The sequence below is a fragment of the Emys orbicularis genome, chromosome 3 (genome assembly GCF_028017835.1).
Source record: "Emys orbicularis isolate rEmyOrb1 chromosome 3, rEmyOrb1.hap1, whole genome shotgun sequence".
Lineage (NCBI taxonomy): Eukaryota > Metazoa > Chordata > Testudines > Emydidae > Emys > Emys orbicularis.
This window is the reverse complement of record NC_088685.1, coordinates 137,488,812-137,513,741: the sequence shown is the minus strand read 5'-3', so window position 1 is coordinate 137,513,741 and position 24,930 is coordinate 137,488,812. Positions and strand designations below refer to the sequence as shown.

The 24,930-nt window shown below is 40.1% G+C and overlaps 1 protein-coding gene across 1 annotated transcript in view; it reads left to right on the top strand.

Annotated features, from left to right (window-relative positions):
* Positions 1 to 24,638, top strand: part of LYST (lysosomal trafficking regulator) — a 156,408-nt gene extending 131,770 nt beyond the window's left edge. Inside the window, exons 43-53 of the mRNA XM_065400871.1 lie at positions 237 to 377; positions 2,247 to 2,464; positions 3,453 to 3,683; positions 5,544 to 5,733; positions 8,914 to 9,050; positions 10,828 to 10,926; positions 19,357 to 19,496; positions 19,678 to 19,775; positions 21,986 to 22,142; positions 22,388 to 22,459; positions 24,500 to 24,638. Coding sequence (XP_065256943.1) covers positions 237 to 377; positions 2,247 to 2,464; positions 3,453 to 3,683; positions 5,544 to 5,733; positions 8,914 to 9,050; positions 10,828 to 10,926; positions 19,357 to 19,496; positions 19,678 to 19,775; positions 21,986 to 22,142; positions 22,388 to 22,459; positions 24,500 to 24,638 — 1,622 coding nt within the window. The remainder of the gene's footprint in view (positions 1 to 236; positions 378 to 2,246; positions 2,465 to 3,452; positions 3,684 to 5,543; positions 5,734 to 8,913; positions 9,051 to 10,827; positions 10,927 to 19,356; positions 19,497 to 19,677; positions 19,776 to 21,985; positions 22,143 to 22,387; positions 22,460 to 24,499) is intronic.
* The last annotated feature ends 292 nt before the right edge of the window (positions 24,639 to 24,930 follow it).

Sequence of the window (24,930 nt, the reverse complement as noted above, 5' to 3'; positions counted from 1 at the left end):
CAAAACTCTACATCTTCTAAAAATGTCTGTACATCTTCTGTGATCAGTTAGAAAAAAATCTGCTCTCTATGGCTTTTAACTCTAGGTCTCACATGTAGCAATTGGGATCTAAATGTTCAGGCCTCAGCCGAGCAAAGTTGGTGAACTTGAACTTTTTGAGGTAACCAATGTACAATCGGTATTGTATGTTTTCCTCTTGTCAAGGTAATAAACTCAGTTTCGGTTTTTCTTTGCAGATCAAAGTTTTGACATCCCAGACAGAACCTTTCATTCTACCCACACAACTTGGCGCCTCTCCTCCTATGAATCTATGACTGACGTGAAGGAGCTTATCCCAGAATTTTTCTATCTTCCAGAGTTTTTAGTTAACAGAGAAGGTATATGAGACAGTGCCAAAATGATCTCTAAAAAGGCATAAGGTTTGGGCCTCTGGGTTGAAACTGATAATTCCATGTTATGATCAGGTTTTTCCCCCCATGTTTTTTAATTGATTCTGAAGGGGAAACCTGGCAGGTCCAGATCTTGAATCTTTAGCCACAGAGGCTTAAGCTTGACTCTACTGTTGCTACTTTTGTTAGTTCTGCAAGCCCAGACTTCATGCTCATGAGGTGTACTGCCATAGTCTTATTTGATTTCAAGAAAACCATAAAAGTTAATCCGGACAAGGATGTTTGGTAAATGTAGAAAATTAAAATCTGTTTGTTATAACTGAAAGAGCATCTGCTCCTTTCCATTGAGGGTAATGTGCTTCTGATAAATCTGTTTACTTTTTTCAGCTAGTTACATTTTAGGGTTTCCCCAGGAGGCTCTGACAATCTGTCAGTTGTTTTGAGAGAGTTTACTGTCTTCATGCTGTCCTCAAGGGACTTGTGGCTAGATCCAATATGGTGCTGGGTGCCAACAATGCCCAATAAAACCTTTGGGAGTTGAGGGCACTCAACATCTCACAGTAGTGTTCAGCACTTTGTAAGATTGAGCCTTTTCTATTGTTCATGTTTCCTTGTTATAATTTAAGTTTAACTGGTGGAGTCAGGTGGTAGTGATGGGGGTGAATGTTAAAGAGCGACTGACCATCGAGAATGGAATGGAAAGGATCAGTGATGGAGGATGGTGAAGGAAGTGTTTTACTGAATCAGTAGAAGACTTCAAGTAGAGAGATCAGACCTTCAGTGACTATAGCAAGAAGCAGTGTTAGTGCTGAGTATTACCCATTCTGGACCTCAGGGCTGTTGCACAGTGGGGATAGCAGACATTTGAAAGGTTTGTGCTCCTCCCCCCACCCCACAAAAAAAAAAAAAAAAAAAAAAAGTACCATCTGTTTGAAGCTGCTAAGAGAATTGGAATGCTAGTAGTCCCAGTGGATATAGTGTACAGAGTGCATGTGAGACTAAGGTACATGATTATTCAATTTATCACATGGCTTTCCACAAGGATATTGCCAGCCCACTTACTGTATACAGTTCTGTAATATAGTTAGATCATTTCTACACTAGGGTTCAGAAGCATGTTATCACCTTTCCAGCAAGAACTCTGTTTAAGCATGCTTCCCTGCAGAGATTCAGAAAAGGTCTATAGATTCACAAGGCTTTTGAAAATGCTGCTCAGAGTGAAATGGGTGCAGATTTCTTTTTAAATATAGATCAACCAAAATTTTGGGGACTTTCTGGGTATCCTACAGAAAACACTTCTTTTATGAGGTTTTTGGAGAAGATTCCTGGAGATAGTGGCACTGTGGGAGGCAGAAAGAAGCTTTTTTGGTTTTTTTGTAGCTTAGTTACTGGCTGATTCAAATTACCTTGTTCATATCTGAATGTTTTTTTAACACTGCTGGGTTCATTATGCTATTGTAGGAATGAGTAAGTGTCAGGACACCTAGAACTCTTGCAAAGACCTCCCTTTTGTTGCTGCTGTTGTAATTGAAATCCTAAAATTGTGCTTTCTGCCATGTTGCCCCTCATGCTTGGGTGGAGCGCCGCATAAACTTTCCTTCTCAGTGATGCATATTAAAAAAAAGAACTGTTAGGCTGCTGGTGTGCTGAGACCACTGCCTATCTGCTGATAAATATTGTCTCACTGTTTTCTTGTACTGCCCCATCTGTCTGTAGAGCCGGGACTGTCTTTTTGTTTTGTGTTTGTACAGCACCTAGCACCATAGAGTCCTTGTCCATGACTGGGGCTCCTAGGTTCTACAGTAATATAAATGGTAAATAATAAAACCGGATAAACCCTCCTCTTTACATTTCTAGGTTTTGATTTTGGACTGCGTCAAAATGGTGAAAGAGTAAACCATGTCAATCTCCCCCCATGGGCTCGTAATGATCCCCGTCTCTTCATCCTGATTCATCGTCAGGCTTTAGAGTCTGATCATGTCTCCCAGACCATCTGTAACTGGATTGATTTAGTGTTTGGGTATAAGCAAAAGGGCAAGGCTTCGGTTCAAGCTATCAATGTCTTCCATCCTGCCGTAAGTATCTTTTTGTCAAGTAATCTGTTCAGAGTATAAAATTATTTGATCTCTGAGATGATTTGACCGATTGCTTGGAAAACATCCAGCTTTAGGCAAATTCCCTTGAAATAGCTAACTGTCAAAGAACAGGGAAAAAGACTGAATATTTAAATGAAGAATTGGTAAAATCTCAGGGTTTGTGACATGAAGGTCAATTATGTCTATTTTAAATCATTTTTCCTGGGCTAAAGCTAGGCAGGGAATTGTCACACAATGTGTGTCTACTTAAAAGCCTATTGGACAATTAGTCATTGTTTGCAATAATATCTAGAAATGCAGTATTTTTGTTTCCTCTTCCATCAAAAAGAAGCCTTTCACGTTGGCAGATTGTAACGAAGGCTGCAGCAGAGATAAGTGAAGTGTCTGATTAGAGAGCACAACATTTATACTATTCCTCCTCCACAATCATTTGTGTCCCTTACTGTACTCACCTGCAACATAATTAATGTCCCATTTAAGCTAAACCCCTGCAGTGGCTTTAACTTTGGATCACAGAACTGGTTAAGCCTCTGCATTACACTGCAAAAGCCTCTGGATCCACTCAGGACAGTGGTGACAGGAGAACAAGATGACTAAGGACTTGTCAATTTCAAAAGAATTCCCAAATTGTACATTTTCAGGTCTCAAAACGCATTCCTTGAAAGGCTTACATTTCAGCAGTGCAGCAGCCTGACTTTGTCCAGCCAGGCTCTCACTTACGGGTTCCACCACTGTAATTTAATTGCTTATGGTAAAATAGAGGATTTAAATGTCGATCATATAGTCCCCTTGATTCATGCTGGTTTTCCTTAACACTTTAGGGTGTAGTTCTGCAATTCTGTTGCATCCAGAAGTCAATTACAGAAGGGCTGAAGACTCTGGTTCTAAGCTTGTGCAGTTTTAGTTGGGGAAACTTTTTTCAAAGATAACTTTACTTAGCTTTTGTGTTTGCTGTTTTACATTTTAGACCTACTTTGGGATGGATGTTTCTGCTGTTGAGGATCCAGTTCAAAGAAGAGCCCTGGAAACAATGATAAAAACATATGGACAAACCCCTCGTCAATTGTTCCACACAGCGCATGTCAGCAGACCCGGATCCAGGCTCATAATAGAAGGAGAACTTCCCGCTGCCATGGGGTTATTAGTGCAGTTTGCTTTCAGAGAAACCAGGGAGCACGCTAAAGAAATAGTATATCCAGTATGTAATTTGATTCACAAGATTGCTCAATTAGCATTCACAGGCTGTAATTACTGTACCCTGATGTACACATCTGAATAATTAAGCAAAACGGCTGCACTTACACTGTATTAATGAAAAGCGTTAGCAGTATATCTTCTGCACATTTTAAGACATTCCATGATTATGTGGATCAGAGCAGAACTGGCTCAGTGACTTGAGGTGCCCAAGCTTCTGGAGGAACTGTCTGGCAGTGAATTTCTGTCCTTGCTGATCCTACTCCCAGAGTGTATAGCGGGTGGAGGTGGGGGGCGGAAGGTGCTGGACTGGAATAGTTCTCTCTCTCTCTCTCTCTCTCTCTCTTCCCCCCCCCCCCCCCCCCAATGGAAGTAGGAGATTTTTCTGCTCCACAGAGCACCAAATAGTCTGTCATGCCTGAGGCAAATCTGTTTCAGTATATGCCCATGTGTCTTTCTGTAGGAAATGTGGTTAGTAAATATCTGTTACCATAGACTATGAGCTTCAAGACATTTTGCTTCAGACCTTTTGCACAATTTAGGGCAGAATTAAAATAAGCTTTTTCATCTGATATTTGTCAGTAAGCAAACTGAAGTAAAGAAGAAGTTTTTAAGCAGTTCTTCTGTTATTGTAGGATAATTTTATTGTCTTTTTTGAGTCAGTATTTTTCAGTACAACCTCATTACCATTCTTCTCACCCTTGAAATTTAGGAAGAACTAATGGAAAAACAACCATTCTAATTTCCATGTGTAAATACGCATGTGAAAGTTGCAAATTAGTTTTGTTTCTGTATTGAACAAGGTTATCAAATGAATTACTTTCTGGTTTCTGCCAGTAACCATTTAAAAAAAAATTCCAATCTGGATATTTTAGTATACAAGTGACTTTAAGTACCCATGAAATATCATTTTAAACTTAAAAATATCAGGGCTCAGAATGACTCTTTTGAAGCTATAAAAGCACTGAAATGTGAGAGAGCCCAATAAATTCAGGACCGTTGAGATATGCTTATTGTGCAGGAGGCACCGAATATATTTCTTATATTTGATCAGTATAGTCCACCATGTCAGCTGTCTGGTCTTTTTCAATATAGAATGCTTCAGAGCATTCTAATCCCTAAATTGCACCTCACTGTTAATGCTGTACCATGGGGAAAATATATAATATTAGTGAAGTAATGCAAAATTACATTGTAATATATTTTAATTTTCGGTATTTGATATATTAAAAAGTAGAATAAATTTTCACTAGTCTTTCTTGAAGCAAAGAGAATTCCAGTACTTGCACTGCACTTAAATGTTTGTTTGCTGGCTGGCTAGTTACATGCCTCGAATGGTGAATTCTTGGTCCAGTGTTGAAATATGGGGTGGTGGACAATCTGTATCAACATTTTGTCTAGTTTAGCATTCTTTGTGGGAAAATGCCCCCTTCACTTCAGACACTTATTTTCTCTAAAAACCTAATCAGGAATTTGGCCCATGTTTATAGAAATGGAAAACTGATGTTTCACCGTACTTTGTTTCTTGAACTCTGCAAGTTACCAGTTTTCTAGTCAAGCCTATAAATAACTGACTGAATAAATAAGTTGGCACAATAAAAGATATTATCTCACCCACCTTGTGTCTCTGAATAAACAGAACTCACTTGAAATTAATATCTTGGCATATGACATTAAATTGCCTTTTTCCATAATTTTATTTTTCTTTATAACAGAGTAAAGTATAGACCCTGTCATATAAAGTACCACAAGACTAGGATAATTTATAGGAGTCTTATTTATAATGCACTTTTTCCTCATATAAAATAGCATTGCTCTGTTACACTGACTATTTTAATTGGCATTTTATTTGTCTTTGTTCTAGAGTCCTTTGCCTTGGATAAAAGGTTTAAAGTGGGGGGAATATGTAGGTTCCCCAAGTGCTCCAGATCCAGTTGTTTGCTTCAGCCAGCCACATGGAGAAAGGTTTGGCTCTCTGCAGGCTCTGCCAACTAGGGCCATCTGTGGTTTGTCCCAAAAGTTCTGCCTTTTGATGATATACAGCAAAGAGCAAGGTAAGGAAGCCCCAGAAATCAGTTTCATGTTTACCCTCTACATATGAAATACTGGAAAAACTTAACTAGTTGCCCAGTCATAATCATGCTATATTTTTATAGTGCCACTCTAATACTCTAGCAGAGTGCTCAAGTTTGCAGTCTTATTCTGCTAAGGATTGTAAATAGAATTATTAAGTAAATTTTTAATAAAGGTGCTGGATTTCAAGAATTCTTATCAATTAGTTTGGTATTTTCATTAAAATAACTCAACTTGGTGTTTTTAAAATATCAGAACTCTAGAAACCCACAATTCTTCTTCAAGTGATTGTATATGTCCATTCCACTGTAGCTGAGTGCGCGGCCAGCGCATGGTTGTTGGAGATTCCTCCCCCCCAGTGGTACCTGTCAGGGGACATGAACACCCTTTGATGCTATATGCCACTGTGTGCAGGTATAAAGGGCAGAGCTGCCCCCAAATTTCCTCAGTTCCTTCTTACCACCAGTGACGGTGGTTGGAGCAATTATAGCTTTGCTACTGTAAGTTCTTCCCTCATTCCTCGTTAAAAAGTTGAGAACTCTGGTATTAGAGCCTCCCTATACAGCCTTCTATAAGGACAAGGTTTACCTTCACCCTTGCCCAAAATTACTGAAAAAGATAGTTTCCAACTTTCACATTAATCAGGCAATCTGTTCGCCACCGTTCTTCCCAAAACCTCATATTCACAGAGATGAAGAGAAGCTCCACCATTTTTAGACATCAGAAGAGCTGTAGTGTTTTTACCTGGGCTGGACTAAATTGTTTAGGTGTCATGATCACAATTGTTCATTGTGGTGGTGGACACCTGGTTTCCTCTTAAGCTTCTATGACTTTCTGGGCACAAGTTCCTATTCCTGACATTTGCAAATGACAACTTGGTTGTCCACGCACATTTGCTTCTTATTATACTATAGCCATTCATTCCAGAAATGATGCCAGATTTGGGCTTGCTGATCTACAATCACTGTTCAAATAGACTTTGGGATCACCTCCAGATCGATCTGCTTGTGAGTCCTCTACAGTGGAATGGATATGTGCAATCACTTGAAGAAACTGTTACCTACCTTTCCATAATTGTTGATCTTCTAGATGTGTTGCACATGTTCATTCTACTACCCACCCTCCTTCCCCTCTCTATCAGAGCCTTTCCAGTAAGAAAAAACTGAGGTGGGTTGGTAGTGGTTCCGCCATTTGTACTTGCATGCAGTGGTGCATGGCAGCAGAGGGCATTCAAGCTGCCCCAGTTGGTACTGCTTAGGGAAAAAATCTCCGACAAAAGTGCGCTGGGCACGCGCTCATATAGCGTGGAATCACAGGTGCCCCCACACACCCTCTTCCCCAAGACCCTGCTCCACCTCTTCCTGCCCCTTCCTGACCAGTTCCACCCCCTCCTTCGAGCACGCCCTGCTCCTCCCTTCCTCCTTCCCAGCGCCTCCTGCACGCTGTGAAACAGCTGATTGCAGTGGGCAGGAGGTCCTGGGAGGGAGGAGGAGTAGTTGATCTGCAGGGCTGCCGGCGGGAGGGAGGGGGAGCTTGGCTGCCGAGCACCCACTGATTTTTTTCCATGGGTGCTCCAGCCCTGGAACACCCATGGAGTCAGTACCTATGAGTGGAATGGACATGTGCAACACCTCTCGAAGAACAACAGTTAGGGAAAGGCAGGTAACTTTCTTTGCCAACATATCCAGAGAACCAGAGTGTTGGTGAACAAGTAAATGAATAGAAGAGCAGCAGGAGGGAGAAGTGAAGGAATAATTGTTGGAGGATGGAATGGAGGATGAGTAAGGGAAACAGAAGTAGAACTGTAAGGCAGAAGGCTTTGTTGTCAGGTTAACTCAATGGAATTAAAGCCTATTGATATATGTACAAATGGGTTTTAATAATTGCCTCTCTTGCATTAAAGCATTTTACTGGCCAGGATTTTCAAAAATAAGAGCCAAATTAGGCTCTGAAGTCCACAGGCACCTAAAATAAGTTGCCTCTCTTTCAGAAGTGTTGAGTTCTCAGCGATGCCCAGGGAAGAGAGTAGTGGTGGTCAAAAAATAGGACCCAATTTTCACAGAAATATTCACAAAAATTGTCGTCTTTTTTTTTTTTTCCCCCTTCCAAGTTCAAAATAACAATGAAAACTTTTGTCAAAATGGCAGACTTTGAAAAATGTCAATGAGCTCTAGTGCTCAGCACTTTTGAAAATCAGGCCACTTTATTTAGAAGCCTAAAGATGGATGTTGGAGCCTAATTGGAGACACCCATTTTTAAAAACTTTGGCCATTGTATCCTAGCCTAATAAAGCAAGATGCATGTTGTATATTAACTGTGGATTTTTATAAATAGCTGCCAAAATGATTGGTTATGTAATCACACGTGACAGATGTGAGACCTGGGAAGTGTAAGGAGTTCAGATGACTATATTGAAATGTGCCAGACAGGCATGAATTTTGGGACAATAAGTGTTTAAGTGGGTTTCCTGGGGAATCCCTGGCAAGTGGTTAATGTAAATTCCACAACCCCCATTATGCAAAAACCCAGAGATTTGAAGCTACACCCTGAGGAGAGGGCCATTGACTGGTGATTACCTGTTCTCAGAGATGGACACTAGTGGCCTGAGCTGTTTAAAGAAACAGCTGACTGTCCAGTTGGGGGTCTGGTTCCTGATCCACCTAAAAGCTGACTTGAACTTGGGACCAAGGGAGCAAACCCATTTATGTGGTTTGAAAGACTGGCACCTACCAGAGCCCTCTGCAGGAGTTGGGGGTGACCTCTGGTATGCTTCTAGTATGTGTCTAGCTTTTTTTATTGTTTTTTATATTTTTTTCTGTAATGCTTTTGCCCTAAGCATATAAATGCAGTTTGCTTTGTGAAAGCTGTTTGGTAACTGGTGTACACTGCTTTAGCCCCTGGAGAAAGAGTTAACCACAGGTGCTGGATCCCAGTCAGACCTGCTGGGAAATTGCAGTGAGGTGCAGAGGGACTGCAAGCCTAAACCCCCAGTCTGAAGGGAGAGAGATCTGAATCTCTGCACCAAGAGAGGTGGTGGCTGGAAGCCTAAAAACTTAAGTGGGTGCCCTCAATGAAGACTGGAGAGGGGGGCGGCAAAGGTGCAGTAACCCTGAAACTGTGACAGCATACTTGACACACAACATATAATGCCTTTCCTGCAGGTGTGAGAAGCATGCACAGTACAGATATCCAGTGGTCAGCCATTCTGAGTTGGGGATATGCTGATAACATTTTAAGACTAAAAAGCAAGCAAAGTGAACCTCCAATAAATTTTATACAGAGTTCACAGTTGCACCAGGTAAAACTCTTTTTTAAAGTGTTTCTGATTGTAAGTTAATGTATTTGTAAAAGGTGCTCTATATGACATCACTGAAAACTGAAATCTATTTTTAATAGAGAACATGTACAGCCTAGGTAGTAATAGTGCAAATTTCATAGCCTTCCACCACCATTCCTGATCACTTTAACCTACGGTGACCAGACAGCAAATGTGAAAAATCAGGACATGGGGTGGGGGGTAATAGGAGCCTATATAAGAAAAAGACCCAAAAATCGGGACTGTCCCTATAAAATCAGGACATCTGGTCACCCTACTTTAACCCCAGTGCACTGCACCTTTGCTTTTGGGGAACAGTTTCTAACAATGCAAGGTTTAGCATCCATGCCCATGTAATCCTTAGAGTCTCTGAAAATGCCAGCAGGGTGCTCAATGTGATGTGGGCACATATCCAGTGGGAACTAAGGTGGATCCCGTACGTCCCTTAATATATGCCATCAGATAAGTGTCTTTAGTCGCTCGCTATCTTGTTCATGCTTGAACCAGTGACAGAGATGTAAGGCTCTGTAGCCCGTTATCAATGTCACCATCACCTTGTCCTTGATGACATTCTTTATTATGTGATCATAAGGATTTCAATCAGTTCTTCAAAAAACATGTAATGGAGTGGGGGAGACAAACTTACGTCCCAGGTTTAAACTCAGCTGCACTCATTTGCTTTGCTGATTAGTATTTCGCTTGTGTCTATCTAGGAATTACGCTAAATGCCACATTCGTTTTCTGGGGCATACCCATTTTTGGATGAGCCCCCTCCAAGCTCTCCAAAATGCCTCCACCTCCCCCCCAAAAAAGTTATATACCTTTTTGGTGGTTCTTCCTCCATTTCCATCCACCAAATAGCCCTCTTTCTTACTTCTCCACTAAATTTTCCTCTTCAATCTCTCGGCTCCCAAAATTTGCTTCTGATTCTGCTCTTCTATCCTGGCAGAAAAACCTTTATTGGATATGTCATCATGACTTTATAGAACTTTCCAAACAATCTGTTTCTAGGCTGAGAACAAGAGTAGGGAAGATCATAGATGCCTTAAAATATTGGTATGTGTGGGGTGCGGAATAAGTGCCTCCTTGTTGGTTCTACGGTTTGTACAGTCAAAAATGTTGATTAAAGACAAAATGGAAAAAGTCAGAGTGAGACCCTCACCCCACACTGGCCTCTTTATACCACATAAGAGTCAGAACTGCATAAAGGTGCTCTGAAAGCCCTGCATCTGACTGTGATATGATTCTTCCAGCAAAGGTACCATGAAAGACCGCAGTAAGAATATTTTCCAAAGACCACCTTGCAAACCCTGATATAGGGCATGTGTGAGAGGGGTGCATCAAGGATGGGGACAAAGCACACAGCCCTGGGAGGCTGCCATAACTTACACAGACCCTTAGGACTGTCCAAATTACGCCAAGGCCTCTCCAGCCAGCAGAGCAGCCCAGGATCAGGAGGGCAGAAAGTTACCTTAACATGTACCTCCATCCCTTTGAGCTGAGAGTTCTGTGCTATGTATTTTAGAGATGCACCACATAATTTCACCCATAATTTTAACTCTAACTATGCAAAATGTATGACCTGCTGCAGATTTATTAAACTGCTCTTGAGCTTCCATTCTGAGTCAGGTATTTTATTTATTGCATGTTTTTCTTAGGAAAACCAACAAAAATAGATTTTGATAAAATAGCTAGGTATAATGAAATAGAATGTATTTAAAATAGTACTTAATTTTCTCTGGCTCTTTTTTTCTCCAAGGTAACAAGTTGTGCTTGGGTACCAGACAGTTGCCAGCTTTTTACAGGTAGCAAATCTGGTGTCATCACAGCGTATATGAACAGATTCTCTAGCAATATGGTAAGTATATCAGACAGGATTTATAATTGGGAATTTAGCTATATTACATTATTTTTCTTTTCTTATCCTTGCTGTTGTTTACTTCACTCCTTAAAACTAGACTTGTATTATTAAAACTGCCTTGTATTATTTAGGGTTTTTTAAACTAAAAGAGGCTTTCAAAGTACCCTATCATATACATTTTGACAAATAATTTAAATTTTGAATTCTGCATTTTAATAACTATTTGAATGGTGCCCAACTTTTCTCTTTCCCACCATCCCACCTTTAAAGAAAAATAAATGACTTTCCCACCCTATTTTACTTTCAAAGCAAATGCTGATTTTTGTTGTGTTTGAGGACTGTACTTAGTTACTAGTACATCATCATCAGGACTCCAGACATTTACTGTCCAAAGGAATAAATCTACTGTCCAGATGCAGACATGAGAGATCAGAGTGAGGGGATACCACTACTCAGGGCACCCTGACAAAGGGGAAGGCCAGCCCCTCTGACAGAAACTCCAGTATCTTCTCCAGGTACCAAAATGCCATGTCTGGACATTGCTCTTCTATCCACCCCTGACTAGTAGGTGGCTGATAAATTTGAATCTCCGCCTTACCCTCTCTAACTGCTGTGGAAGGAAGAAGGGGATTCTCGGAGTAAATCCTTGCCCCCTTGAAGTCAATGGGAGTCTTGTCCAACTTCCTGTTCCTGAGCAAGCTTAGAGAAGCTAGCCAAATTCCAACTACAAGCTCACCTTACAGATGCCCCCCGACTTACGCAATTGTTCCGTTCCGGAAAGCCTTGCGTAACTCGAATTTTGCGTAAGTGGGTACACGTTTCCGATACATTACGCAAAAATTTCCGCAACTCGAAAATCCTATTTCTGGCTGATGGAACTTTTTCTGTAAGTGCAAATTTGCGTAAGTCAGGTCTTGCGTAACCCAGGGAGCGTCTGTACTGAAGTTAATACTCTAGACATGGCATAATCTGGATTCAGGCCAGGTCATGGAACTGAAACAGCTTTAATGGCATTGATGGCTAAAGGGAAGACATCCATTCTCATTCCACTGGACGTTTCTGTAGCATTTGACACTGTCAGCCATGCACTACCTAAACTTGTCTTGCCTGAGATGTGGCAGGGGTCCACGATGATGCACTGAAGTGACTTGAGTCCTTCCTTGAGAGACAACCCAACGAGTAAGGATGGGAAAATAGCACCTCTGCCACCAGACCCCTCCCTTGTGAAGTCCAACAGGAATCAATTGTGTCCCAGTGCCTGTTGAACATCTACATTCACCCACCAGGCAAATTGGTCAGATAACATGAACTCAAATATCAGCAATATGCAGATGACACAAAGTTCAGACTATTCTTCACCACATACAACCATATCACAGCCACCAAGATGGTGCAGTGCTTGGATGAGATCAGCTCAAGGGTAAAGAACAAGCTGGCTGAAGTGGAACCCAAGCAATACAGAAATGATGCCGGTGAGCAGAGGAAAGTACTTTGAAAAGTTTGCAACCACAGTGCGAGCTCCTTCAGTTGAAGGTGCACACCCACAATTGGTCAATTCAGTCTGTAGTTTAGGAGAACACTTGAATTCCTTGCTGACACTAAGCTGTTGCATACACACCATCTGTCAGTAGAGCTGGGCAAATAATATAAGAACATAAGAGCGGCCATATTGGGTCAGACCAAAGGTCCATCAAGCCCAGTATCCTGTCCTCTGACAGTTGCCAATGGCAGGTGCCCCAAAGGAATGAACAGACAGGTTATCAAGTGATCCATGCCCTGTCACCCAATCCCAGATTCTGGTAAACAGAGGCTAGGGACACCATTCCTGCCTGTCCTGGCTAATAGCCATTGATGGACCTATCTTCCATGAATCTATCTAGCTCCCTTTTGAACCCCGTTATAGTATTGGCCTTCACAACACCCTCTGGCAAGGAGTTCCAGAGGTTGACAGTGCGTTGCGTGAAAAAATGCTTTCTTGTGTTTGTTTTAAGCCTGCTACCTATTAATTTCATTTGGTGGCCCCTTGTTCTTGTATTATGAGAAGGAGTAAATAACACTTCCTTACTTTCTCTATACCACTCATGATTTTATAGACTTCTATCATATCTCCTCTTAGTCGCCTCTTTTCCAAGCTGAAAAGTCCCAGTCTTATAAATCTCTCCTCATACGGAAGCCGTTCTATACCCCTAATAATTTTTGTTGCCTTTTTCTGAACCTTTTCCAATTCCAATATATCTTTTTTGAGATTGGGCAACCACATCTGCATGCAGTATTCAAGGTGTGGGCGTACCATGGATTTATATAGAGGTAATATGATATTTTCTGTCTTATTATCAATCCCTTTCTTGATGATTCCCAACATTCTGTTTGCTTTTTTGACTGCCGCTGCACATAGAGTGGATGATTTCAGAGAACTATCCACAATAACTCCAATATCTCTTTCTTGAGTGGTAACAGCTAATTTAGACCCCATCATTGTATATGTATAGTTAGGATTATGTTTTCCAATGTGCATTACTTTGCATTTATCAACATTAAATTTCATCTGCCATTTTGTTGCCCAGTCACCCAGTTTTGTGAGATCCTTTTGTAGCTCTTTGCAGTCTGCCTGGGACGTAACTATCTTGAGTAGTTCTGTATCATCTGCAAATTTTGCCACCTCACTGTTTACCCCTTTTTCCAGATCGTTATGAACATGTTAAATAGGACTGGGCCCAATACAGATCCCTGGGGGAAACCACTATTTACCTCTCTCCATTCTGAAAACTGACCATTTATTCTTACCCTTTGTTTCCTATCTTTTAACCAGTTACCAATCCATGAGAGAACCTTCCCTCTTATCCCATGACTGCTTATTTTGCAGAAGAGCCTTTGGTGAGGGACCTTGTCAAAGGCTTTCTGAAAATCTAAATACACTATATCCACTGGATCGCCTTTGTCCGCATGCCCCTGAAAGAATTCTAGTAGATTGGTGAGGCATGATTTCCCTTTACAAAAACCATGTTGACTATTTCCCAACAAATTATGTTCATCTGTGTCTGACAATTTTGTTCTTTTACAATAGTTTCAACCAATTTGCCTGGTACTGAAGTGAGGCTTACTGGCCTGTAGTTGCCAGGGTCACCTCTGGAGCCCTTTTTAAAAATTGGCATCACATTCGCTATCCTCCAGTCATTTGGTACAGAAGCTGATTTAAATGATAGGTTACAGATGACAGTTGTTGTCCTGCAATTTCACATTTGAGTTCCTTCAGAACTCTTGGGTGAATACCATCAGGTCCTGGAGACTTATTACTATTTAAAAAGAACAGGAGTACTTGTGGCACCTTAGAGACTAACAAATTTATTAGAGCATAAGCTTTCGTGGGCTACAGCCCACTTCTTCGGATGCATATGCATATCCGAAGAAGTGGGCTGTAGCCCACGAAAGCTTATGCTCTAATAAATTTGTTAGTCTCTAAGGGTATGTCTACACCCAGCCGCTAGTTTGGCGGCTGGGAATCGAAGTTCTGGGTTCGACTTATCGCGTCTTGTCTGGACACGATAAGTCGAACCAGGAAGTGCTCGCCGTCGACTGCGGTACTCCAGCTAGACGAGAGGAGTACCGCGGAGTCGACGGGGGAGCCTGCCTGCCGCGTGTGGACCGAGGTAAGTTCGAACTAAGGTACTTCGAACTTCAGCTACGTTATTCACGTAGCTGAAGTTGCGTACCTTAGTTCGATTTGGGGGTTTAGTGTAGACCAAGCCTAAGGTGCCACAAGTACTCCTGTTCTTTTTGCGGATACAGACTAACACGGCTGCTACTCTGAAACCTGTTGTTACTATTTAGTTTATCAATTTGTTCCAAAACCACCTCTAATGACACCTCAATTTGGGACAGTTCGTCAGATCTGTCACCCAAAAAGAATGGCTCAGGTTTTGGAATCTCCCTCACATCCTCAACAGTGAAGACCGAAGCAAAGAATTAATTTAGTTTCTCCGCAATGGCCTTATCGTAGATAAATAGATTTTCCATTTTGCTGGCAATTCCAAAAAACTGCAAAAACAAAACACTTTTTGGGTTGACCTGGAAACAGATTTTTTGGTGTCTGGTCAGAGAATCGAACAGCTGGGATGAAATAGTTTGTTTCAATTTGGGGCACTTTTGACATAACACCTAGGAATGGGATGGGTGGAAGAGGAAGCTGCCTCTTTAGGCCAGTAGTTAGGGAACTCACCTGGGACATGAGAAACCCCTGGTTCAATTCTTCTTCTCCCTGACATGGAGAGGATTTGAACACGAGTTCCCACCCCTCAGGTGAGTGCCCTAGCCACTGGACTATGTCAATTCAGGTATGGGACTTTCTGAATCTTTCCTATTGAAGCTTCTTACGAATAATTATAGCCCTTGGAGCAGAGACTAGACTTGGATGTCCCATATCATATGTGAGTGCCCTGACCACTAAGCTGTTTGTTTGGTGAACAGGACAAAAATTTGTAAGTAGTTTTTGCGTTGACTGTAACTGCATTTTTCAGCAAATAAACTATTTCCCAAAAACTTTGTCCAGCTCTATCCATAAGTAATGCTTTCTATCATCTCCAGTTGGTTAGGAGATGCTCTCCCATCCTGATGAACAGTGACCTGGATTCACTTATTCACATCTTCATCATCTTTTGGCTGCAGTACCTAATTGTGGTATATGTGGGCATGAAGCCTTCAGTGCTTTGGAAACTCCAACTAGTACAGAACCCTGCAGCACACCTCAATACACTAGCTACCACAAACAGATTAAATCTGTCCTCCGTTCTCTACACTGTCTTACCGCAGAACATCAAGTCAGGTTCAAGGTCTTGATCCTTAGCTTCAGGGCACTCAGTGGCCTGGGCCCAGAGTATCAAAAATATCACCTAAAGCTCTGGAATGAAGACCACGATCAACAACTTCAGTCTTGTGGTACAATGGAGCTTTCTATAATAAGGTTAAAGCCCATTTGTGTGGAAGACAGAAACTTCTTGGAGGCCAGTAAGAGACTGGCACAAACTCACACAGGAACTAAGGACTCTTGCAAACCTTACCACATTCTGCTCTAAGTGCAAGGCATGCTTCTCTGACCTTGCCTTCTCGAAGGTAGACACATAACATCATGTATTAAATAATTTAAAAAAGAATCCTTACCAAAACACTCCCCTGCACACCTTTTCCCCAGTGATGAGACTAAATAACGTGTGACAGATGTTAGTCATATCGCTTCATGCATTGATGGAAGATGCTCAGATACTAGGGTCTAAAATAGAATAGAACTGTAATGGAGCCAGGATTTTGCCTTCTGTTTTAAGTTGTCTTTTCTGTGAATAACTCCAGCATCAGCCTCTTCAGTAGTTCATAACTTTTCCCCAAGAAGTAGCAAATCGCTGACACAATTCTTGACCGTCCATCTTAGGCCACAGGGTTCTGAATAGCAGCACTTAAACTGGCCACAGTATTGTTTTATGTTGCTTTTGCTTGATCAATCTAGGAGCAGCAACAGAGGCCTAAGTGCTCTCTGCAGATTGAGAAGGATTCCATTGCATCAAGGTTAAAACTTTGCAGAAATTCATGGCTCAAGCCCCACACACACTAGGAAAGCCCACCCACTGTGAGCAATTAATTTTTAAAGCCCCAAGCAATATCAGTTACATTTTTGGTAACTAAAATAGGAAATAAACTTTTTGGACAGAATACTTGTGTTTTAAAAATGCTAATAAAGAAACTAGCAATTTGTATTTGACAGCGGTAAGGCACTTTAGAACTGCGAATAGGAGTTCTTTGCTTTGCTCCTCAGGTGTCCTCTTGTGAGATCATGTTTGCTGAATCCCTCAGCACTGACACTTCTGTATACCTCAGGCAACATGACCTTGTTGCCAATTGTGTAGCATCTGTTGTTTAGTTAGTTGCTTGAGACAGGACTATAGGGAATGCCAGCATGTTTACTAGCATCTGTTCTGTAGTCAGCCCCCCAGCTGAGTGCTGATGTAGTGGAACAGCCTATTATAAATGCAGTACAGGAAGTGTCAATCAGGGCAGATCTTCATGTGTAAATCATTGAAGCAAGGAGACAGGTATGATGTTGCTAATGGATAGACATAAGAGTCTAGAGAGCCCTGCTTTCAGAGTTCTAGTGACCCATATCTGTGTTTGGAAAAAGTCCAGACAAACTGCTCTTGTCTGCTACTTCTCCCAGGCATTGTCAATCTCTGTCATCCAAAACCCACTGAAGTACTGTTATGAGAAGTCACTCAAATCACTACCCTTAAAAGGCCTCAGCCAAGAGGTTCTGGATGTTGGGCAAGTGGGTTGCTCCACCCTTTAGTTGTTCCTAATCTATCTGGGGCTTTCTTGCTAACAGAGAGGGAAGCATTTTAACTATTGTATATCCTTTTGAGAGAATAGATGAAACTGTGTGGTAATTATTGTATAATCCCTTACTCCAGTGCCTTAACCACAGCCATCCAGTCTAACACAGAAAGAGGGCATTTTAAATATATGACCAACTTTAAATCAATTTATTTTTATATCTATGCCACTTTAAAAATATTTTATTGTGAGTGGAGTGTTTATATTAGTGTAGTGAAGTGGACATCCGCATTGGAAGGATAGATGGAAGAAATGAGTCTTAAGAGATTTGAAGGAGGAGGCGAGAGCTTCCATGGCACACAGTACTTACAAGTATGTTTCAGGCATAGAGGATGGCATGAAAAGTCATAGTTGCATGACTTATTAGCACAAATAAATTAGATTATCTGGTCCTAGAGTTCCATCCTTTCCCATTACTATCATTTTGTACTTTGTATTATGATAGTTCCTAGAAACTCCAATCCAGGATCAGGCCCCATTGAGCTAGGGACCGTAGAGACAAATAACAGAGAATCCCTGTCCCAGAGATGTAGGTGTCAGCAAAAGGTGGACAAAACAGACAAATTAGATGGGGGAAGTGGAAAGATGAAGCAACAAAATAGTTTAGCAGAAAAATTAATCTTGGCTTGACACTTTTCCCATTAAAAACCTTGTTCTAGTTCTGTTCTTAAAATTCTAAAATAATGGCAGACCATACTTCTATGAATAGTAGATACATTACTCTGAAGGGATGTAGAGACTGGATATTCTTATCAGCAAGTATTATAGTACACAGTAGGAGGATATGTTTATCGTTTTCTTGTGATTGCTTAAATGAAACATCTCTAAATGTTTTATGATTATTAAAGGTCAATCTTGTCCTGACTAGTAATCAATATAACTAGCACAGAGATGGATGTTGCTATTTGTTGCTCAGCTCATGCTAGAGAATATATAACTAGCATGTTGTGAGTGAAATCTATTACCAGTTCTTTCTCCTTTTCTGTTCTCTGATGACTCTTTTCATCTTTTAGTAGAGCTATTGTATGCCCTATTTCCTCTTCCAAATTCCTAGATTGTTTATTACTGTGCTCTGAAGTAGTAAAGAAGAGCTATGGGAAAATTCATTGTAGCAGAGAGACGTTTACCTTTCTTGTATAAACATTATTCCAATCTCCTTGTACACTGGACTTCTCTTAATTGGGCAATTATCATTCTGATTAAGCAACTCTTGTAATTTAGAAGGTGTTTAAAAAAAACACCCTCTAAATTACAAGAGTTGCTTAATCAGAATGATAATTGCCCAATTAAGAGAAGTCCAGTGTACAAGGAGATTGGAATAATGTTTATACAAGAAAGGTAAACGTCTCTCTGCTACAATGAATTTTCCCATAGCTCTTCTTTACTACTTCAGAGCACAGTAATAAACAAAGTCTGAGGAATTGCAATGAAATAAAACACAAGAAGTAGCACTTATGCTTAGCAGTTTCATCTTCTCTTTGGCATTTAATTTTTGACAGTTTCTGTACTAGAGCAAAGCTTCAAATTTCACACCTATTTAATACCTAGTTAAGCCCCATCTAAGGACTTGGCACTGGCTCAATATGTTCCCATTAACTTGGGGTTTTTGCTAACTTTTTTTTAAAAGTGCTGGTCATTGCCATTGACTGTCCCTCACCCCCCAATATTTCCTCTCCAGCCAGTCAAACTGAAATATGGAGATCTAGCTGCCATCTCTATTTGAGCTACTGACATAACGTGTGTTTGGAAAACAGCCAGCCACACAACTTCTTCTCAAAGCTTGTGTGTGTGAGAAGTGGGAGAATATAGTGCCTTTCACAGTTAATGTCTTACTCCAAATACTCATGTCAGCAATGTGTTTGCTTCTTTAAAAGTCCTACAAAAAGCATCTGAACTGAAGATATGAAGCATTTAATCATAGAGTGCCAGTTCATTCCCTAAGATCTATATGTATTGATCCAATTGAAAACAATGGAAGCCACACTTCCAAAACAATAAATAATAAGTGGATGTGTTTAATAATTCAGGTCTCATTTTAATATTGTTATTTTTCAGCATTCCGAGATAGAAATGGAATCTCAAGTACATCTGTATGGTCACACAGCAGAGATAACCAGCTTATTTGTCTGCAAACCATATAGTATAATGATAAGTGTAAGCAAGGATGGAACCTGTATCATCTGGGATTTGAACAGGTACAAATATAATTTCCTAGGTTAGCCTAAAAATGCTTACTTTCTAACTGTTTTTAAAATCTTCGTGTAAAATGATCATTTCAGATTATTACTTTCCAAGTATTTTAATCTTGTGTGAAACCAAAACTCAGTTTCCTGAAGCTAAACTGCGGGTTATTTAGAGATCTTTTATTCTTTGTAGGCTGTGCTATGTCCAAAGTCTTGCTGGACACAAGAGTCCTGTGACAGCAGTCTCTGCTAGTGAAATGACAGGTGATATTGCAACAGTTTGTGATTCAGGTATGTATGGTATCATGAATGAATAACCTATCCACATTCATAGACCAGATTTAAAGATGAACCAACTTTCCCAGTGCAATAGTTTGTCATGTGACTTGAATCATTTGAGCAGCCAATTGATCAACTCAATAACTTCTTATTTCTATATACAGTATGATGTGTATACGTTTTGTGTAGTTACAAATATGCAGGTGTAAGTGATTGACAGGACTGCATGTGTAATTTGATTTTTTATTTTTTAAAGATTTTAAAGTTTGAGTCCTGAGAGATGCAAATTCTATTATGTTAATTACTTTCATGATAGCAGTGATTTGTTTTCCAAGATACTGTATCCTCCTAAGGAGTTTTACTTATACAAAGCAAAATTACATTTGCTAAAACTAGTGTCTTGTTGGAGTATTCAGATGTCCCTTGATATATGCACTATATTGAGGCACCACATATGCTATATTAACAAAGAGTTCATTACCTAGTGACTCAAAGCAAACAGGAAAAGCAAGTGTGGTCTTGCTGTGACTGGAACCAGAAAAATTCTGTAGAGTAGTCTGGTTTTTTGTTTGGTGTTTTTAAGGAAAAAACCTCCAGAAGAAAGTGTAGGTATTTGTTGTTAATGCAGAACCCTAGGGAATTTGGAACCCTGCAAGGAATTTTCCCAGAAAGTCCCTGACTCTGCAGCCAAATGGCACAAAACAGCTTTTTCTTAATTGTTCTTCCTCCTCACACATCCCCAATCATGTATTTGGATATTAGATCAAATTTTCACATGGGCAGTTAGAAGTAGCTTAAGGTGCATGATGATTTGACACTTATTGTGTATATACACACACTACAGCACTATATTTGTTTCTGTAAGAGGAGGCACATTGAAAAGCACTCATTACCTTTTATTACTTTTTCTATCTTGTAGTGTAGTTAATGTTAGTTTGAGGCCGTCATTTGGACAACGCGCCTCTTTTGTGTGTGTGTGTGTGTGTGTGTGTGTGTGTGTCTGCATCTAATTTTCTCCCCCATCAAGGGAGGTAGGCGAGATAAATAGATTAATTTTATAATCCATATGGCACCAAGCAGTTTTTTGTCCCAACATTCACTTTATTTCTAATGTTTGGGTCCAGTCCTCTATACATAATGTCTTGGTTCAAAATGCCAAACTCGTACTGTGAAGGAGAGGCTTCTAATGTCTCTTCAGGAAGCTGCTTTCATTCTTCCTTCCTGTATTCCCATGTAGAGTGAGGTGGATCAAATACCATTTTAGCCCTTCAAAATCAGGGCTGTAAATAAAAATCTTGCAAGGTAGCACAAGTAGGTTATTATATTAAAGGATGATTGAAGGTTAGGACCTCTGGCAATTACAGAAACACAATACATGGTCTTAACACTCCAGGGGCAGGTCCGAGACTGAATCTGAGGCTTTGTCTACACTGCACTTTAGTTGTTAATACTTTTGTCATTCAGGGGTATGAAAAAAACACCCCAAATGACAAAAGTTTTAACAACAAAAAGCACCCTTGTGGACAGCACTTTGTTGGCGGGAGCCGCTCTCTCGTCGATGAAGCTACCACCCTTCGTTGGGGGTGTTTTTATTTTGTCTATGGGAGAGCTCTCTCCTCATGATAAAAAGCGGCTACGCTGCATGCCTTACAATGGTGCGTCTGTAGTGTCACAGCTGCACTGTTGTAAGGTGTGCAGTGTAGACACAGCCTGAGATATTCGTCTCCTTTCTCTCTACCACTCTCAGGCCTTGTCTTCACTAGGAAAAAATGGTGTGTTCTTACCTTGTGTTAGCTAACATAGGGCAATTAACAAGAGGTAAAATCCTAGTAAAGACAAGGCAGTTGTAGTGTGAACACATTAGCAGATCGAGGTAAACCTTGAGAGAGAAAGATTACAGTGTTTACTGTGACCTGCTAACATGAAAACTAGCATTTTCAAAAAGTTATATTGGTGAGTAGAATGTTTTATAGCTTCCTTACTGCTAAAGTGCTAGGGCTTATATTATAAATCCTATTAATTTTGTGGGGGGTTGCCTATACTAAATATGGTAAAAAGAGAAAATAACTATGGTACAGTATTTGTACAGCTTTCTGATCTGAATCAGTTTTAATCTTTACTAAACTGATCTCTTGCTGATGTGGTCTTGAAAGCTAAATGACATAGGCTATTCAAATAGTCTAGATTATCTTGTAACGTTCGTGGTTTACTTTGTATTACAGTTGGAGGGGGCAGTGATCTGAGACTTTGGACGGTAAATGGTGATCTTGTAGGACATGTTCACTGCAGGGAAATCATATGCTCTGTTGCTTTCTCTAACCAGCCGGAAGGAGTGTCCATCAATGTTATTGCAGGGGGGTTAGAAAATGGGGTTGTAAGGTAAGAGCATACACTCTCCTCCTCAAGTTCTTAAAGTATTTTGCTGACAGACACTTATAAAATCAATGTTTGTTTTTGTTTTGAGACTGTATGCAGTTTTAAAATCATGCTAATGTTCTGCTGTTACAAAAAATTGAACTAGCTGTTCAACTGTTCGCAGTTTCTAAAATTAAACTTAGGTTTATCCCTAAATATTTAGGTTAAGTAGAATATGGAGAAAATAATTACTTTTTTCTTTCTTTCAGGCTGTGGAGTACTTGGGACTTGAAACCTGTGCGGGAAATTACATTTCCTAAATCAAATAAACCTATTGTAAGGTAAAAAAAATTTTGCTGCATAAAAAGGATTCAAGTTCCCTTTAAAAATAAATCTTGACTTATTTAAGACACTGACAAATGGGGGAAGTGGATGAACAAAACTATCTAAAAACAGGCACACAATCCTACTAGTTCCCCATGAAAGTAAAATGAGCACAAATACATTGCAACATGACAGTAATAACTATTCTCAGCTGCAAGCATGATGAGATAAACAGACCGAAACTTGAAGGATTCCCCTGTGGACTGAATAATACTTGCTCATTTGTCTTTTAAAACAAAGTTCATATTTTCCCCCAGGATTTTCATATTAACTCCTAATTTGACAAGTTATCTTTACTTTTCAATTAAGCAGATTTTTAAATGGTTATAGTATGAGCTTCAGTAGTAAATGACTTGTGTGGCTTTATTTTGTTGCTGTGTGTTTCCGCCTCACCCTTCCCCCTGGCTGGCACAAAAAAAAAGCCCAGATCCTGCAAACAGTTAAGCACCCGTGTAATTTTGCACACATGAAGAGGCTCATTGATCACTTATGTAAGAGCTATGCTCATGCTAAAGTGTTTGCAGAATTGGGGCCCAAACTCCCACTAAAGCATGCTCTCAATGGGAATTTCCTTGCATGAAGGACTTGCAGGATCATGCCCTAAATTTCATAATTATTCAATAGTAACACAGTAACAAATTTTATTACAAGAATTTATATTTGTGCCCATTACTGAAGCAACATTTTAAAACATTTTATAGTGATCACTGTTAAAGCCAACACTTACCACTGTTACCACACCCTGGTAATAGTGGTTTCTGAAATACTGACTTGCTCTTCTAAGCAGCAGAAATTCTTTTTTTAAATTGGGATACGGTATCCATTTATTTAGAAACTGTTTTAGGTTAATCCAGAGAATTACTTTTTAAATAGAGAGGAAAATGATTATTTTGACATTAGTTGTGTTAGAATACTAATAGAGCACGAGAGGCATTGCTACCCACAATGAGTTATTTAAATTGCAGTAAGTACAGCAAACTAAACACTTGAGTTCTGCAGTACAAATGTGTAATTAGGGATTCTGAATGTGTGTGTGAATGGCTGGAGGTGAACTCCCATCTGACAGCTTTGCATAGATACATAATTCTCTTCACATTTGTAATGGGGTCTCAGGTTTAACTTGTGATCTCAGCATCAAGTTAATTTAGTCATTCTTAATTTAATGTGTACCAACCATCACCTCAGCAGCACCTCACAGTAATTAGAAACATGAACTTTCGTACAAGTTTATGGTTTTTTAAGTCTCTTGAAATAAAACAATTACGCCTCTACCCTGATATAACGCGACCTGATATAACATGAATTCGGATATAATGCGGAAAAGCAGCGCTCCGGGGGGGGCGGGGCTGTGCACTGCGGCGGATCAAAGCAAGTTCGATATAACGCGGTTTCACCTATAACACAGTAAGATTTTTTTTTTGGCTCCCGAAGACAGCATTCTATCGGGGTAGAGGTGTAGAAAGAACTGGTGGATTTACTTACTATGGTGGTAAAATCAAGAAATGCCTGCCTTAAAAAAACAAAACAAAACAAAAAACGTATCCCATGAAATTTGCCAGATTCTGGTTCTGGCCATCCATCTGAGAGCAGCTTTCAGGGGCATGGACCCTGCACTGTGAACACCCTCTGCCAGAAAGAGAGAGTTCCACCCAGGAAATGACAGCAGGAACAGCACAGCAGATTGTACTTGAAGTGACAAAGAGAAAAACACATAGACTGGGCATTACGTTAAATTTATGTCAGTAAAGTTTGTAACTGACACCTTGAATTGCAGTTTGAACAGGCAGGTATTGCCCACGCCCACATATGCGTGCGCACACAGCACTAGAATTATGCATTCATAGGAACTTGCCTCACTGAAGGCAAGCTACTGATTTTTGTGTTGGTTGCAGTTATGCTGTACTTGTCTTTTTTTAAAGTATCTCCTCTAGTATTTTCAGTTAAATAGTATAATTTGCTAAATATGATATTAAAAATTAGATTTTTGTTGTTTTCAGCCTTACATTTTCCTGTGATGGTCATCACTTGTACACAGCAAATAGTGAAGGAACTGTTATAGCTTGGTGTCGCAAGGACCAGCAGCGCTTGAAACTACCCATGTTCTACTCATTCCTTAGCAGCTATGCAGCTGGCTGATGACTCTTCATGCTGCTAAATCACCATATCTCTGAAGCACTTTAAATCCAGAGTAGATCATAGAACCTCTGTTGTTTAATTGGATTTTGAAATGTATTGAACTTCTTTAAAACAAGTGAGTTGATGAAAGCATACATCAATCTGAGGCTATTGTAAAATGTGTATATGCATGCCCCAAATTTTAAACCATATCAAGGTTACAAGGAAGTTCTGGTTTTATATACTCTGATACAAGGAATGTGGCGCACAAATGCTCTAACCAACAAGCTGAAATGCTGCAGTGTAAAATGTA